The sequence below is a fragment of the Marmota marmota genome, unplaced genomic scaffold (genome assembly GCF_001458135.2).
Source record: "Marmota marmota marmota unplaced genomic scaffold, marMar, whole genome shotgun sequence".
NCBI classification, from domain to species: Eukaryota; Metazoa; Chordata; class Mammalia; order Rodentia; family Sciuridae; genus Marmota; species Marmota marmota.
Window position 1 is genome coordinate 6,624,600 of NW_026000205.1, and position 17,178 is coordinate 6,641,777.

General features: G+C 54.2%; 1 protein-coding gene across 8 annotated transcripts in view; it reads right to left on the reverse strand.

The window, feature by feature from the left end:
- Nucleotides 1-180: 180 nt before the first annotated feature.
- Lipe (lipase E, hormone sensitive type) overlaps nucleotides 181-17,178 on the reverse strand; it is a 19,699-nt gene continuing 2,701 nt past the window's right edge. Inside the window, exons 1-11 of one of the 8 annotated variants that reach the window (XM_048790834.1) lie at nucleotides 16,613-16,775; nucleotides 8,985-9,520; nucleotides 6,469-6,559; nucleotides 6,214-6,359; nucleotides 5,836-6,021; nucleotides 5,384-5,678; nucleotides 4,489-4,716; nucleotides 4,083-4,259; nucleotides 1,908-1,931; nucleotides 1,229-1,650; nucleotides 181-754 (exon numbers count right to left, since the gene is read on the reverse strand). In XM_048790834.1, the coding sequence (XP_048646791.1) occupies nucleotides 524-754; nucleotides 1,229-1,650; nucleotides 1,908-1,931; nucleotides 4,083-4,259; nucleotides 4,489-4,716; nucleotides 5,384-5,678; nucleotides 5,836-6,021; nucleotides 6,214-6,359; nucleotides 6,469-6,559; nucleotides 8,985-9,520; nucleotides 16,613-16,700 (2,424 nt within the window). In that variant the 5' untranslated portion in view covers nucleotides 16,701-16,775 and the 3' untranslated portion in view covers nucleotides 181-523. Of the gene's footprint in view, nucleotides 755-1,228; nucleotides 1,651-1,907; nucleotides 1,932-4,082; nucleotides 4,260-4,488; nucleotides 4,717-5,383; nucleotides 5,679-5,835; nucleotides 6,022-6,213; nucleotides 6,360-6,468; nucleotides 6,560-8,984; nucleotides 9,521-9,974; nucleotides 10,229-10,287; nucleotides 10,847-10,932; nucleotides 11,064-11,084; nucleotides 11,443-16,612; nucleotides 16,776-17,178 lie in introns of those variants that run through there. The other 7 variants (XM_048790838.1, XM_048790836.1, XM_048790837.1 and 4 more) reach the window with 7 other exon arrangements.

Genomic DNA, 17,178 nt, shown 5'->3' on the forward strand with positions numbered 1-17,178 from the left:
TCTGGGAACCCAGGGTCTCTAGGCGTTCTACCTGATTTAAAGCCCAGGGGTCTCTTGTTTGTAGGAATCTCCTCCTCCAACAAACAACCCCCACACCCTCCAGGTTTCTTGGTTCCCCCCAGCTGAGTCCGATGCTGCCCCCTACTGGGCAACCACCCGCCTACTTGAGAGAGGCCAAAGTAATTAAATATTTTTATTTAGAAAAAACAGAACCGACCAGCAGCAGCAGACGGCAGTAGTGGAGTGCAGGTCCAGCTGTCTCGGTGACCAGTGTGTGTGCGCCCCTCCCCTGGCCCGAGTCTCAGCTTCCGGCTCCTGCCCCGCCCCTGTGGTCCCCGGTCTTAAGGCACAGCCCACCCCCGCCCACCCGGCCTGGGGCCGGAAGAGTCTGCAGCCCCGCAAGGGGCCCCCAGGCTGGTCCCTGAGCGCATTCACCGCATTCACCACGGAGGCCGGTGCAGGTGGGAACAAGGTCTTTAGTGTCGTCTCCGCAGCCCCATCTCCCCGCGCGGCCTGGTCGGGCTCAGAGCGGCGGCGGCGCGGTGGCTGCGGCGGCGGCCGGTGGAGTGAGGATGAGGCGGATGCGCTCCACGCACAGCTCCGCGGCTTGTCGCGTCTCGCGGCACAGCGAAGCCAGGCTCAGGAAGCCGTGCGGCAGGTCCTCCACCACACGCAGCGTCACGGGCTGGCCCAGGGCGCGCAGTCGCCTCGCGAACATGACCGAGTCGTCCAGCATGGGGTCCAGGGCGCACGCCTGTGGGACGCACGTGGGGACGGACAGACGGTGGACGTGGGTTGGACAACGGAGAAGGGAGAGGGAGCACGTGGACACGGACATGGGTTGGACAGAGGCCAGAGATATGGGGGGCGGGGAGTTGGGAGAATGGAGGGAACAGGTGGAGATGAAGGAAGGGTGAGAGGGTGTCACTGCACCCCCTGGCCTTTGCCCTGTCTCCCCTTCCCCACCCACCCAGAGACCCAGCTTTTCTCCCTAAGCCCCCTGCCCAGCTCTTGAAGTTCCACAAAATTGCAAATGGGAAGGACAGCTGGATTCCCACTGTCTACCTTCTTGGCACCCCAGGCACTGTCCTCTCCTGGTGGCACACCTTTCCCCTCTGCCTGCTAACTACCTTGTTCCCATTCTCCACTGCTCCTCCCTGGGGCACCTGCATCCAGCCCTGCCTCACCCCACCAGGGCCTGGCTGCACCGTCCCAATCCTTGGCTCACCACGATGTGCACAGGTGGCAGGGTCTTCAGCATATTGTCAGGTGCCAGCAGAGGCGACATGAAGGGGTTCTTGACAATGGGTGATGAGTAAAGGGGCATTTGGGTGGCACCCTGGCTTGTACGCCGTGGGTGGAAACCCACAGGGAAGGCATTGCTCACCCCGGAGCTACTGTCCTTGGCGCTTAGCCCTTCTTTGGCCTCTGCCTCTTCTCTGGCATCCTCAGGCCGCAGAAAGAAGTTAACATCAGAGGGTGTGGAGGGGCCCAGTGTCTCCACAGACAGCGACATCTCAGGGGTCTCTGATGTCTCAGAGCTGCTCTTCAGGTTCAAGTCCTTCAGTGTTAGAATCTTGAGGGAGTCTGTGCCCACTGGGCCCTCAGGCTGGGCCAGGGCAGCCTCTGACACACTGCGTCGCATTGACTCTGTGGGAAGGGCAAGGTCAGGGGATTGGATGGGGCCACAGATAAGCCTGGCTGTTAGCTAGTGTGGCAGATTGGGAAGGTCAGGGGAAGGGCAGTGGCCTCTCCAGCTGTGGAGGCCTAGGACATTCCCCAGATTCTTGTGCCCCAGACTGCAACTCTAAGGGGGTAGAGGGAGTCACAGGGTGGTCTTGGAGGGGCTGGCTATGCTGTAGCGGTAGGGTGTGTGTATAATGACTGGGAAGTACAAGTCATCTTGCCTCTGGGAGCCTCATTTTCTTCCTCTGTACAAAGGAAACAGAAACAGTCCTTAGCTCATAATGCTGGAAGGATATAAGAACTCAATGGAGCAAGCTATATAGGCTTACGTACTACAACCCCCTTTGAGATTTTGTCAGCATGAGGCTTTATTGCCATGCTTGGTGCCCTGTTCCAGCTGTCTCCTGGACCACAGCAGGAGGCTCAGCCAACTTTTTGTGGCTGCTTGACACCAAAGTGTGAATGCATCAAAGTGAGTAGAATAACGAGCAGATCCATAGGGCTTGAAAGGAGGTTCTGTTCACAAGGACCTGAGTCGGGAGTGTATGTTAGATTCCCAGGGACCCCACATATGTAGCTATATTGATCTGTGAAATTTCCCTTTAGGTTTTTCAGTTTTATCCCCTCCCTTTGAGTAACCAGGCAAGCAAGTACCCAAATGCTTCCAGTCTACCTGCTGTGCCCACCTTGGCCTCAAATTAATTTTAAAACGATGCTTATCATTAGGCCCAGGACCCTACATTTCAGTTTTTATGCTTATGTATCAATCCATGGAGCAATACACAAGGCAGTGTGAGAATAACCAGTTGAGTGCTCTCTGACCCTCTGGAACAGGACGGCTAATACAGGGCATAGGATGCAGCATCTTCTATTGCATGCCAGATACTATGCTAGGCATTGGACACAAATGGATGCCTACAGTCCTCACAGTGACACATGTGGCAAGTCCTCTTACTGTATCCATTTTACAGAGGAGCAAAGCAAGACTCTCAGATACTGTTACTTGCCCATGCTACACAGCAACTGGTAGAGTAGGGAGCTAGAATGCAGTGTGCACCTCCAGGGGCTGCACTTATCACCTCCGTCCTACAGGGAAAACCCCAGTGATCAACGGTTAACATGCTTCCAATTCAATCCCATTTTAATTGTTTTTGTGTATATATATATTTCATCTATCTGAATATTCAAAAATTAAAAACATTAAAATAAAACACACTTAATTGGAATGATTTTTTTTTTTTTTGCAAGGGTTGGGGAGTACTGGGGATTGAACCCAGGGACATTCTCATCTTTTTTTGTTTTTTGAGACAGGGTCTTGCTAAGTTGCTGAGGCTAGTCTTGACTTGAAGTTCTCCTGCCTTAGCCTCCCTAGTTACCTGGATTACAGGTGTTTACCACTGCACCTGATTGGAATGATTTTTTGCATAATAGGAAGTGCATCTACTTTTTTTTGGCAGTGCTGGGATTGAACCCAGGGCCTTGTGCATGTGAGGCAAGCACTCTACCAATAGAGCTGTATATCCCCAGCCCAATGCATCTACTTTTGAAGGTGCAATTCCTATTATTCAGAGAACACTGTGGATTTCCTATAGATGGTTGTGCTTTAAAAATCCTTCAAATATTATAGTGGGAAAAAAATGGATCCCTGGGATAGAAGTAATTTTTGGCTGCCTGAGGGTCCTGCCACCTGCTCAGACAGGGCTGGGACTTTCCAGTTCCCACCCAAGGTTTGTCTCATCTGTGGATTTACCCACCCTAGCTCCTAGGCCAGCTGCTGGTGGGTTACAAGCTATGTGTGTATGTCAGAAATCCATGGAAAGAACTGAGGAGGGCTGTACCCCCAACCTAAGGGCCCAGAGGACTCAAGTAGATTTTTTTTTTTTTTAGGAAAATAAAAATTATTTAAAATTTTTTTTGGTTCTTCAGGTGGAGTTCTTGTTGAACATCAGGACAAATGGCATATCTTTAGGAGTAATTTCCCAAGGTTTGGTTTGGAAAGCAATTCCTGGGACTCTGAGATGGCTTAGATGACCAAAAGTCCTAGAATTTCCAGAATGTGGATTGGCATAGAAAGTCAAGGCTTTTTTTTTTTTTTTTTTCATATTTTTAGTTATCAATGGACCTTTATTTTATTTATTTACATGTAGTGCTGAGAATTGAACCCAGTGCCTTACTCATGCTAGACAAGTGTTCTAACACTGAGCTATAACCTCAGCTGAATTCAGGGCTTTTTGATAGGGCTAGAGATGAATACTGGGAAGAGCCAGCTGGGAAGGTGGTCTCTGCTCCCCCATGTGCTCCAGGGCTCTGTCCCTTCCCTTCCCTGGGACTTCTGCTGTGCTACAGTATCCCTGATGGCCACCTGGCTGGGTACATGGGGGGAGGCCACCACTCACCTACTGTGGGCGCCGAGGTCTTCTGGGACTTTTGCCCACTAAACTCCAGGAAGGAATTGAGCCATGAGGAGGCGCCCAGGCGGAGGTCTCTGAGGAGCAGGGATGTGTCCCGCCGCACCAGTCCCATCATGCCGAGTGCCTTCTCATCCGAGTTGGGGTGTTCCTCTGCCTCTGCACCTGCAGAGGGTATGTTTGTTGGGGGGCCAAGTTGGTCTCCTCTTTCTAGACCTAGTCTCCAACATCCAAAACTCCAGGCAAGTGTACACTAAGGGCCTCAAGAACGTCTCATTGCTTATAAAGGAGCAAGGATTCCCCTCCTTCCTCAGGCCTGAAGACTGGGCCCCTGCCCCTATGGGACCAGATGTCCACGTACTCTGACTCCCCTGCCGAAAGGGGTGAGCCTCACCTGCATAGGCACTGACACACTTGGAGAGCACACTGAGGGGCAGCAGTGGGTCCATGAGGCTCAGAAGGCGGGAGGGAGAGGCAGCGGATTGCAGCATTGTGGCTGGGTAGGCTGCCATGATGCCATCTGGCACCCGTACTCCATAGGCTGCTGCTCGTAGGGCCACAGTAAAGCAGAGATTCCCACCTGCACTGTCTCCTGCAAGGCATATCCGCTCCCCTGTAGAGCCTAGTTGAGAGGGAGGGAAGGATTTGGTCACAGCCCTGCAGGGCAGTGAAAGGGACTGGGGAGTGGGGCCTGGGCTAGGAGAACTGGGCCCTTGGAGATGGGGTGTGGGCTTTCCCAAGGTCCAGGGGGCTGCTGTTATTAAAGATTGGCAAACGGAGGCAGGGATCTACCAGAGGGTCAGGAAGGCTGGGAACAGGAGGTGAGGAGATCATGCTGGGAGACTAGGGAGGTTGGGGGGTGGAAGGGCTGGTGGTGGTAAAGGGAAGCTCAGTCTATTTCCGGAAGGAGGGGGCATTAGAGTCTGGGAAACTGAAGATGAGCTTAGGCTTACAACATCACCACAGCCTGCTCTGTGCCTTACTGTCCTCCCAAGATGTTTGTCTGAGGAGCTGGAGAATGGTGGCACACCTGGGCCAGGAGGCTGGCAGGGCAGGGGAGCAGGGGCTGGGGCAGCCAGGGGAGAAAGAGGCAGGATGGAGTCTGGCCAAGGGGGAGGCCGCGGAGACTCAGGAGCAGGAGGCAGAGATGAAGTGGCCGAGGTGGAAGGTGGGCTGGGGAAGGCGTGGCAGTGGCAAGACTGAGGCTTGAGGAACCAGGTGATCTGCGGCCTCTGCCCAGGGCTGGGGGGTTGAAGCAGGGACCTTGGCAGTGGGGGGCCGGGGCTCACCGAGGAGGGCACAGTGCTTGACGGCCCAGCAGTAGGCAAAGAAGCACTCCTCCAGCGCACGGGGGAAGGGGGCCTCGGGGGCCAGGGAGTAGTCGATGGAGATAATGGGAGCACCCAGCTCCTGGGCCCAGCTCTTGAGGTAGGGCTCATGCGATTTGGAGGTCTGGGCCACGAAGCCACCACCGTGGAAGTGCACTACCAAGGACCTTGAGCGCGATGTCTGCTGGGGCCGAGGCCGCAGCTCCAGGATCCGAGGGCCCTCTGACTTCACCATGCTGTTGAGCTCCTCACTGTCCTGGGGATGGGAAGGGAGGAGGTGGTGGGCTGTCTGGGTCTTATCCTTCCATGAGGCATTCGTAGAGAAACAGGATGGGGGCAGGAACCCAGCTAGAGGCTGGAGGGCACCCTGGGCTGGGCGCTGTCCCTGCTCCTGACTGAGGTCAGGGCCCTACCTGTCCTTCCCGAAGGTCATAGGAGATGAGCCTGATGAGGACAGGCCCAGGGCCTGTGTGGGCCAAGGGAGGTGAGATGGTGACTGTGAGCTTGGGGTCAGAGGTCAGTGGCATCTCAAAGGCCTCAGGCGGCAGGCTGATCAGGCGGCTTACCCTCACGGTGGCTGATGCCATGTTGGCCAGAGACTGGAGGGAGGGAACAGAAGGGGTGCTGCAGAGAGGCTGCCCCACACACCTCCCCATCCTAGTTTGTCTTTCTCATCATGTACTATCCCTGGGCCTGGGGCCCTGTAGTGACCTGCTGTGGCTTTGGATGGGTCTCTGGGCCTCAGTGTCCCATCTGTAACTGGTCCCATCCTCGCCTGGCCCTATGCTCACCGACAGCACCTCGATCTCAGTGATATTCCAGAAGGCTTTCCAGAAGTGCACATCCAGGTTCTGTGTGATCCGCTCAAACTCGGCCCCACGCAGCTCTGGGTCAATGGCAAAGCGGCCACTGGTGAAAAGGGAGCTGGCTGTCACACCTGGGGGTCAAAGTCATGTCAGGGAGCCCAGGTGGGTCAGGTTGCTATGCAGGGGCTAGGAAAGAGGGACAGGAGGAGAGGCCATGGGCAGGACCCAGCTGGCACTCACCGAGACCACTCTCATTACGTTTGTAGTGTTCCCCGAAGGACACCAGCCCAATGGAGATGGTCTGCAGGAATGGCCGAATGGAAGGAGTGAACTGTGGAGAGACACTTCTGTCACCCATCCACCCAGGAAGGGAACAAGAACAGGGCAGCAGTAAGGGGTAGAGAGGTGTCGGGGAGAGACATCCATTCAGTCAGCATTTCCTGAGCTCCTGGGTGCTGGGAGTGGTCTGGGCCCTTTCATGGAGCTGGTATTCTCTAAGGAAAGAGAGATGATAAGCAGAAGATGGATGCCATAGGATGTCAAGGACAACTAATGATTTGAAGGAAAAGACAGTAGGTGGAAGGGCCACAGTGATAAAGTCACTTAGGGTCAGGCTGCTTGGTCAGGTCTTGCAGGGCAGATCTGAACGAGGGGTGGGTACTCCCCGCAGAGGGCGTGGCAAGTGAAAGCCAGGGGGCCAGTATGGCCGGACCAGAGCCAGCCTAGGGAGAGGAGCAGGGAGGTCAGAGATTCAGGGAGGGCCTACGTTGAAGAATTCCTGCAACTTGGGAGGCTGAGGCAAGAGGATTTGCAAGTTCAAGACCAGCCTCAGTTTCTTAGTGAGACCCTGTCTCAAAATAAAAAATAAAAAGGACTGGGGATGTAGCCCAGTGGTAAAGCGCCTTTGGGTTCAATCCCCACTACTTAAAAAAATGAAAAAGATTGCCAGATGGGGAAACCGAGGCCTAGAGATGGACAGATGGCTGCTGTAAGGAGTGGGGGATGTAGTGGGAGTCTTGGGGAGGGGACAGGAGGCAGTTAGGAACCACAGGGACAGCGTCCAAGGAAATAAAGCCTCAGGGGCTAGTGGGGCTTTTCCGTTCATTCAGCAAATGCCGGTCAAAGTCCTAGGTGGCTACACACTGGGCTGGAGCAGGGACTGGGCAGTGACAATGATGGGGAGGCCTCTGCCCTCTTGGGGGCTGACATATTAGAAGGCAGATGCTTTTCTGCACTACAGTGAAGTTGGGCCTCACACAGAAGCTGTCAGCTGGCCCTGGCCAGGGGCCCAACAGGCCAGAGGGCATGGGGATGGAGGGTGCCTGGCCATTGTGGTTGGGATACTGGTTTAGGTTGGCCGGAATCTCTTTCTCGTGACTCCAATGTCATGGCCAGGACACGGGGTGGAGCTGGCTGGCCCTGATGGGCTGATCAGTGTTTGTGGGCTTAGCTAGGATGCAGGATGGTTTCCAGTAATGCCTGGACTGGATGCTGAGGACAGGCGGTCTTGCAGGAAGCCTGGAGTGGTAGCGTGGGGTGGGATGGCTGAGAGACTACCACTGGGGTTGGGTGAGGCCCAGAGAAGGTGGGAAGGACTACAGGGTCACACAGCTCTACTGCTGGGGTTCCCTGATGCAGCCAAAGGGTGGGGAGGGGGAGATGGACTGCACAGGACCCCAAACAGGCAAGTTTGGGCCTCTGTCCTGAGCCTGGTGCCCCATGGTCCCCCAATTGTCCAAGTCCTTAAAACATTTTTACAGAAGTCTGAAGGCCCTTGGGCTGCCTTGTTTTCTGTGTGCTGATAAGCTGAATCTCTCAGGGTGGTTTGGGTGTAGGAGAAGGTCTATAGGTAAGGTCATGCCCAGTTCAGGGAGGAAAGAGGTCCAAACCAGGTCTTCTTCACTGATATCAACTCAGATGGACTCATCAGTCCTCCCCTGAGGGCCACATGAAAATCTGCGAATTCTACAGCGACTTAAGTCAGTGAAAAAGCTCAGGGTCCAGTCTGGAAGCTACAGGCTGGCACCTTCCCTCCCTCACAGAACGCCCATGAGGAGGACTCAAGGGGGTTCCCCATGCAGAACAGGCCTTTGAAAACAAAACTGACCACCCTCCTAGGGATCTTAAAACTTAAATGACTCCAGAGGCCAGACAGGTAAGATAGAAGAGCAAAAGACAGAGGCTAGGGAGGTCAAGGCAGGAGGACATGAGTTCAAAGCTAGCCTTAGCAACTTAGCAAGGTCCTGAGCAACTCAGAGAGACACTGCCTCTAAATAAATATATAAATATAAAAAAGGGCTGGGGATGTGGAGGCTCAGTGGTTAAGCACCCCTGGGTTCAATCCCTGGTACAAAAAAAAAAAAAAAAAAAAAAAAAAAAGTGCAATGAATTTCCTGAGTGTAAGACAAGAGTAGGGTGGATCCTGGTGGAAAAATCATGCAGGGAGGGCTGGAAGGCCGTTCAGTGGTAGAGTGCTGGCCTGGCACGCACAAGACCCTGGGTTTGACCCTTAGTACCCTCTCCCCCCAAAACACCCACACCCACACCCACAGCTATGCAAGTTAAAGATTTCTTTAACTTGGTGGATTAGGTCCAGGACCATGAGTTTGAGACCCCTGGTCCAGCTCTGAGCCAACTTCCCTTTTCTGCTGGTTTCTCAATCCAATACTGACCACAGTGGTTATTCCATTCCACTATTGGGCCAGGCAGGGACCACCAGTGCTTTCACTGTGGGCCTACAGGGGCAGGAGACTCACCTGGAAGCCCAAGCAGCGGCCATAGAAACAGCCTTTATGCAGTGTGACATACTCGCGCAAGAAGTCAGCGGTGAGTCCCTCATCACCCTCAAAGAAGAGTCCCCCTGGCTGGTTGGTAGCCAGTAGACGCTGGGCATAGTAGGCCAGAGCTCGGAGCTGGGTGAGGGCAGCCAGGTAGGCCTCCAGTTCGGCCAGGTTGTGGCTGGTGCGGAAGAAGATGCTGCGGCGGTTGGAAGCCACGTAGCGGGACTTGTGTAGCAGGTGTGCTAGGCAGCAGCGGGCCGTGTGCACCAGGCTGCGGTACCCATTGGCCGGCGTCTCTGGGTCCAGGTCAAAGAGGTGTGCCACACTGAGCAGGCTGCCCAGGGCTGGCTCCAGCCCCAGCGCCTGCTCCCGCACACCTGCAAAGACGTTGGACAGCCGCCGGGCAGTCTCCCCGGGGCCCTGGCTTGAGAAGAAGGCCATGTTATCCTCTGCCAGAGTCACCAGCGACTGTGTCATCGTCCGCAGGTCCATGCTTTGTAGGATCCGTGAGGCTGTGGGCAGGTGGGGGAGCCTATAAGGCTGGCTGGGTCACCCCTTGTTGGCTGGGCCCAGAAGTCTAGGCCCTGTCCCTCCTCCCTCAGGCTCAGGTGCTTTGACCCCAGCCCCCTTCCCCTCCAGACCTGGGTGTCAGACCCCAGCCCTCTCTTCCTTCAGACCCAGGGGCCCAGGACCCCAGGTCCCTCCTCTGTTAGGCCCAGGGCGTTAATCCCTTATCTCCAGGATTCAGGAGTCGTCTGGGAACTTCATCCCCTTCCTTCCTTAGGACCCATAAGTCCAAGTCCCCAGTGCCTTTCTCCTTTCTCAGAATCCAGGACTTTGAGCCCTGTCTTCTTTCCCTTCGACTCCAGAGTCCAGATCCCTTCTCTCTAGGACCCAGAAGTCCCTGTTCTCTCCCATTTGGGACTCAAGTCTGCTTTCCCTTTTCTCTTGGACCCAGGTTCAGACCTTCTCCTGAGCCCACAAGAATCTGGTTCCCTGGTTCTTCATCTTTCCTACGAAGAGGTGATAAACCAGGGGAGGGACCAGCTTGCCCAGGGAGTGGCCTCCTCTTCCCTTCCAGGAATTCAAGACTTTAGGAACCTGTCTCTGTTTACTGTCCTGGGCCCAGACGCCTCATTGGTTCCAAGTCTGGATGCTTAGCCAGTCTCTCAAGACCCAGGAGTCCAGGCCCCATCCCATCTTTCCTACTTGGCTCCAGGTACCGCCCATAGGCCCTTCCCTCCAACAAATATTTGGGAGTGTTCAGCCCCCTGCCCACCTGTGCCCATTTCCTGGACACTGCTCCCCTTCTGAATCAGGAATTCATAATTCCAGCCTTATTTCACAGAGGACTCTCTCCTGTCCCTCAGGTCTGGTTGTGGAAACCCCTCCAAACTCTAGCTCTTTCCCTGTTCCTCTGCAGAATCCCCAAAGCTCAATGTTATTCCTCCCCAGTCTGGGTCCCCTGCCTTCAGTCCCATCAACTTGTCTTAGATTGTGTGGCTGGCTCTGCTCCCTTGCCTGGAACAGAAGTATTCATCACTGCCATTGACCTTCAGCTCACTCGTGCCAGACCCCATGCTGCTAAGGATTCCTGTGTGTCTGTGCATGTAGTGCTCTGGCCCTTCTGAGACACAGACTGCCTCGGTTCACACCTCTTTTGTTGCTAGGAGAGGGAACTAAGGCTCAGAGGGGTTAAGTTAGGAGCTAGATGGTACAGAGTGGCTGAGTCGATTTAAACCCAGTCCAGAACTGCTACTTAGGCCCAGCTCACACCCAAGACTCTAGAAGCTGGACCTCTAACTCTGGCCCTCAAAATCTTGCCCTGACTCCCTACGCTTCGGGGTCCTCCAGGATCTCTGTTCAATCCAGGCACTGTTTTTTGGATGGCCTAACACCCAGGCTCTGGATAAGCTGCTCTTACCCCACTGGTGGGGCTGCCACCATCTGCCTGAAGACAAGGTCCGTATCCTGCCTGGCTCTGGGTTTATGGTCCCTTGGTCCCCTAAAGGAAGGCTCTCCTCTCCCTTCCAGGCCCTGAAATTGGGCAGCAGCCGTTCCTGTATCTTAACTGACCATGCACTCACCCCTCCCAGGCCTGAATGGAGCTGGAGCTCCCCGGATCTGGGGCTGCTGATCTGTGGCTAGTGCCAGTAGCAGCCTGGGGTGATAAACCAGGGGAGGGACCAGCTTGCCCAGGGAGTGGCCATCTACTCCACCTCCCACTCAGAAAGGACAGTGAGAGCCACGTGCTATAAACAGAGCATAGAGTCTGACTCTCTGCCCCTCCTGCCCACTCCCGGCCCACTCAACTGGGAATACTTGCCCCAGGTTCCTCTGCCTTAGGACCTAGGAGTCCAGGCCCCCAGCTCTCTTCTCCCTCAGGGCTGAGGAATCTCAGTCTCAGTCTTGAACATAGTGTCCCCTCTCACCCAGCGAGCCTGCCCTCCCTTTACCCTAAGGGGATTCACAGAGCCAAAGGCCCAGTGATCCCAGGTCCCGCCCCCTCGGCTGGCCCTGGCACAGGCATCCCCAGCTGTTGGGGAGCGGGGAAGGAGGTGGCCAGTCCTGCCTGTCCCTCCTAGGAGGACAAAAGCCAATTAAGGGCAGTGCCAAGCTCGGCTAGGGGCCTGAGCCTCAGGTCCTACTGAGTGGTGTTCCCGTGCTAGACACCCTCTATCTGCTACTACCCCCTTCACCGCCCACCCTGCTGACTGCCGTCCCCACCTCACATATGGGGAAACAGGCTCCGAAAGGCACTACCCACGTTATTCCACATGCTCCTGGCCACTGGCTCTTTTTCACCCCTTAGGCCTCAGCTTGAGGTGCTGACTTCTCCACATCTAACGTGTACCCCGCAATGTTTAGTTCTTCTTTCCCGGCGTTTTGCACATTTTGCAATTATACATTTATTTTTTGCTGTACTGGGGGATTGAAACCAGGGCCTCACATGTGCCACTGAATTACATGTGCCCTGCCCTTTTTATATTTTGTGAGACAGGATGTCATTAAACTTATGATTCTCCTGTGTCAGCCTCGTGAGTAGCTGGGATTACAGGCATGCACCACTGTACCTGGCAAGTCTTTATTTGTTGACATGTTTGTTGTATATCTTTCCCAGAATAGAATCAACTTTTATGGAGCCATGAAGCTTACAAGGTATGGGTTCTGGCTCTTTAGGAAGAAGAGTATGAAGTTACTTATACAAAATTAGGGACAAGGCCTTGAAGGAACCTGTACAAATCAGAGGTCCTGAGGCCCGGCATCACTCGGTCTGGCTGTAGCTAAGTCCTCTTTGTCTCTGCCCTGGACTGTCATCCCCATGAGTACAGGGGGTGGCCCCAGGGCCTGTCATGGGGCCCAGCACATAGTAGATGCTTAGAACAAACCTGAGGGAAGGGAAAAGTGAAGAGTCAGAGTGGGGGCCAAGGTGGGTGGATGGGAGCTCGAGAGGGGGCTGCAAACAGTTGGACAGACTGGGCCTTTGGAAGCAGTTAAGCCTAGCGACTATGACAATGGGATGTGACCCAGTCACTTGGCAGATGATCCTGGATGAGTCCGGCTTCCTCATCTGAAAACTGTACTTGGACATTCTGTCCAGTCAGACTGGGTGACGTGCTTTATAAGCAGCACCCATGGGTGGCATTTTTTTCTTTTTTCCTGGTGCTGGGGATGAAACCCAGGGCCTTGCAAAGGACAGGCAAGAGCTCTCCCACTGCATTGCACCCCCAGCCCCTTTTCCTTCCTTTCTTCTTTTTATTTTTTTGTGGTGTTGGGGATCAAACCTGGGCCTCATGCATGCTGGCACATGCTCTATCACTGAGCTACCCCCAGCCCAGTGTGGCATTTGCTGTGTGGGCTTGCTCAATCTCAAGGAAACAGTGGGTTGGGTTATTTTTCTCTGTGGCACTTGTCACAATCTAACCTATTTCCACAGTGGTTTGCGCTGTCTCCCTCGCCAGCTTCTAGGCTCCCTGCAGCAGGACTTTCTGTTTCAGTCTGTCCTGGGCAGTGCCAGGTGCACGTGGTAAATATCACCTGACACTGTAGATCTCTCTCTTTCTAAATGTGGGATAGGGATCTTTGTTAAAAACGAGGAAAGGCACCAACAGAATGAACAACTAACACAAAGCAAGGGAGAAGGGGCTGGATCCCAGGCCATGGTGACTTCAGGCCCTGCCCTTTGCCTTGCTCCGAGCAGTTCTGAGGCCAGGCTGCCGGGAACCAGGAAGACGATGCTGAGGTTGCCAGAAACTTGCCAGGAATCCCAGGCAGAAGGCACTGGGGCAAGGGCAGGCCCACTGGGGCCATGGGTGAACATGGTATGAGTGGGGCAGAGGTAGGACCAAGGGAAACTGGCAGGGCTTCAGCCCAACCCCTGACTGAGCTCCAGCCCTCTGCCCTAAAAAGTCACTGGACAACTGGACCCAGTTGGGACTTTGGCCCTGGGGATAGATCGGGGTGAGAAGGACAGTGGTAAGGGAGTAACAGGATGAGGACAGGTGGGGTCTGGAGCTTGCGAGGGGAAGGCCTAGGATCCTGGAATCAGATGGGGTGGGGGGATGTGGGGGTTGTGGCCCCTCCCTGAGTATCCGCCTGAAAGGGCAAACTGGGCAGCACTGTTTTCTTCACATGCTCTACTGGAAGTAACTGGTGCCACCCTCCCTGCAACCCATGAGGTGGGCCATTCTTATCCCTTTGGCAGATGAGAAAACAGGTGAGGGTCACAGAGCCAGCAAGGGGCAGCTCCCGGACAGTGCTATGGTCTCTGCTTGTGTTTCTGAGTCTCTGTGTTGCTCCTTCTGTCTTGGGGGTTCACATTTAGATGTATATATTTGTAGGTGTGTGTCATGGCCAGCTGTCCACATGTATGTGTTGGCATTTTTTCACATTTCTTGGTATGTCTGAGCTTTGTGTGTCTGTATGCGAGTGTCATGGCCCACGTGCATTTCTTAGCCTGTGAGTGTATCTCTATTCCTCTCGGCTTGTGTGAGCATGTTTGTGTATGAATGAATGAATATACACATATGGGTGGATCTTAGTCTCCTGGTGTGTGATGAGAACAGACTTCTCCCGATTTGCTCCAGCAGAAACCCAGCGTGTGATCTTGGCTACCTCCCACCCCATCCAATTCGTCACCCAGTCCTATTCACTCTACTGCTATAACCTGGCCCTCCCACCTCTACTGTCTCCTTGGTCCACGCCAGTGCATCCTCATCTGAATGATTGCAAACCTCTGTGTGAGTCACAGGTTTCCATTTGTTCTCCACATACCAACCAGAGGATCTTTCTAAAACATAAATCTGGCCACATGCTCTCAACCCTTCGATGCCTCATGCCTTGCTCTCAGGATAAAGCTCCAAATCCTGGACATGGCCTTTCAACCAGGTACCATCCTCCCTGCTTTCCCTGCCTGCCCAGTTTCCTGTTGCATCCTCCCCCCTCTCTGTGATTCCTCTGTACTGTCATGTGCTGCTGCCTGGGACCTCAAGGTCTTTGTCCATGCTATCTCCTCTGTGCTCCCTGCCCCCACTTGCTCAGCAGTTAGTGCTGCCCATCCTTGGGTCCAATGTCACCTCCTCTGGAAGCCTCCCTGTTTCATATTTCTCAGGATTTTTTCTTTATCTGTCACAATTTATAACAATGATCTTATTTGATTACATCTCTGTCTTTAGCTCCACTAGGAGTCTGTCCTGGTCACTAAGAGCCCAGGTGTGTCCTAGGTGTTCAGTGAATGTCTGTTGAATGAATCTGTGTGACTGGGAATTTTTGGGTCGGATACACAACAGCAGCAATCTCCAACCCACACACTTCTGGGCTGAAGAGGCTGAGGGCAGCCATCTTTTTACCTTCACTGGCCAGGTAAGTACAAATAGGTGTTGTCATTTGAGAAATGGGATGATTATAATGACACTAGCCTCATCTAATTACTGGGAAGATCAAACTGATAATAAGAACTACTCCAGCCAGCCCAGACACCCAAGGGCAGGGGTGGGGTCTGATTCATCCATCAGAGGCCTGGCGCCAGGGAGGGCCTCCAGAAATGACGGGCAAATCTTAGAGCTCGAGGGAATGAGCCTTTGTGTGTACGTAGGTCCATGGGTCTGTGACAGGACTGAGCCCAAGCAGATTCTTTCTGACTCCTCAAGACAACCCTAAGGTAAGCATGATTATTAATATCCTCGTATTACAGTTCATGCATGCCTTCACTTATTAATCCAATAAATATTTGAGTACCTATGTGCCTGACATTCCAGGCTCTGGCATTATAGGGCAAACAAGGCAGACAGAAAGAAGCCTACTCTTCGAGAGCTCACTGGCTAATGGGGACTAACATTAGCTCCGTGTCTCCTGAGGGCTTGCTGAGTGCCAAATGTTATACACTCATTTGAACCTCACAACAGTCCTACAAGTCAGGCACTCTGATGGTGATGCCCATTTTAGAGCTCAGGAAAAAGGCTGTTGCCCAATATGTCACAACTCTCAGAATGAGGAGCCAGGTCTCCAATACTCAGGTTGTTGTTGTTTTTGCAGTGCTGGGGGATGGAACCCAGGGCCTCAGGCAGACACTAGGCAAGTACTCCAACACCCTGGTTGTTAACCATAATCTGTATTGCCTCTGGGTATGTGTCTGTCTTGCTTATGAGGCTCCTGTGTCTTGTGGGAGAGCGAATGTCCTGAGACTCCAGTCTGAACTCTCAGCCTGTCTGAGCTGCATGTGTGTGTACACTGGAGCCAACTGCAGTTCTATCCTTGGCTAATGCAGGCAGGGAGCACGACAGTTTGAGGTCCCTGGAGCTGGAGAACCATGTCAGTTTCTTTCCTGCTTAGGAACTTCCCACAGATCCTCATAGAGATTGTTAAAAGACTCAGCTGAGCCAGGGCTTAATGCCCTTGCCTGAGGCTTTTAGCATCTCCATTGGTCTGTTAGTTTTCTCCAGCCTCTTGAGATCTAGAGAACCCAATGCTACAGCCCTCCCTCCTTCTCCTTAGGGAGGGTATGAAGGTCCAAACCCAAACTAGAGACCCTAGTCCTAGAAATGGTGGGCGTTGGGAGGTTAGGCCCCAGTGTAGCTGGGATGACGCGGGTGGACCGACAATGAATGGACGAATGGATGGACTGAAGGTGGGAGACTGGGGCTTTGATGAGCTCAACTGGCCCCCCTTCATTTCCAATTCTGACACCTTTTCCCTGACTCACCCCTAAACTTTCTCTTTGGGTAACAGCTGCTAGACCCCTTACCCTTTATCTTCTCAAGAGTGCTGGTGACCTGAAAACCAGCGCTTGAACCATTTTCCAGGCAGAAACACTAAGGACAGCGGTTGCCCTAGGTCACACGGGAACCGAGGTCCAAGAGACTCGCATTCCGGACTCTGCGCCCAAGACGGCAGTAGGGCGCCCGGTAGTCTCTACGCCTGAGTGGGACATTCCACTCTCACCTCTCCCCTTCTCATAGTGGGTCGTCCGCCCCGACGCAAGGCGGCAATGGGCCAGTCCGTGGTTCCCCCAACTCTCGTGGCGGTGGTTCTGTCTACTCGGTCCCGAGAGCCCCGTAGGGTGTGTGAGGTTCTTTCCGGGCTACGGTCGGTGCCCGCGAGCTCACCTTTGCACTTGTCTTTTCGCCACCGCCGGCGATTGTGGCTCTTCAACCCCTCTTTGCCATTCTTCGAGGTCTCCTCGGATGACTCCATCAATTCTCTGTGATTCCCAAGCCGGACCCAATACTAGCTGCCAGGACCCGCCCGGAGGGTCAATCCTCGCTACACACCACCGCCGGGCCCCCATACCAACCAATCCCGGGCTTGCTGCTCTTTGGGTCCCGCCCTCTGAGCAATCGTGATCGCTCTCCACTGCCAGGACACGCCCCTAACCGCTAGCGAAGAGGGACCGGCCCCGCCTCCTCGTACGCCTTAAAGGGCCCGCAGCCAACAAAAATGCAGCCCTGGAGGCGTCATAGTGTCCTTCGCTCCGGACTAAGCGAAGAGCCCGGAGGGCTCACCCCTAACAGGGAAACCCCGATTTTCACACGTGCTGATGCTCAGTCTCGCTATCCCACTCACCTTCCTAAAGAGGGATCCTTAGAATGCGGCCCAGCCTGTCCGCTGGAGGATGGGGGAGACCCGGCACGGCTGCGCCTCCTCCTGGGGGTGGGGTGGGGGGTGGGCCAGG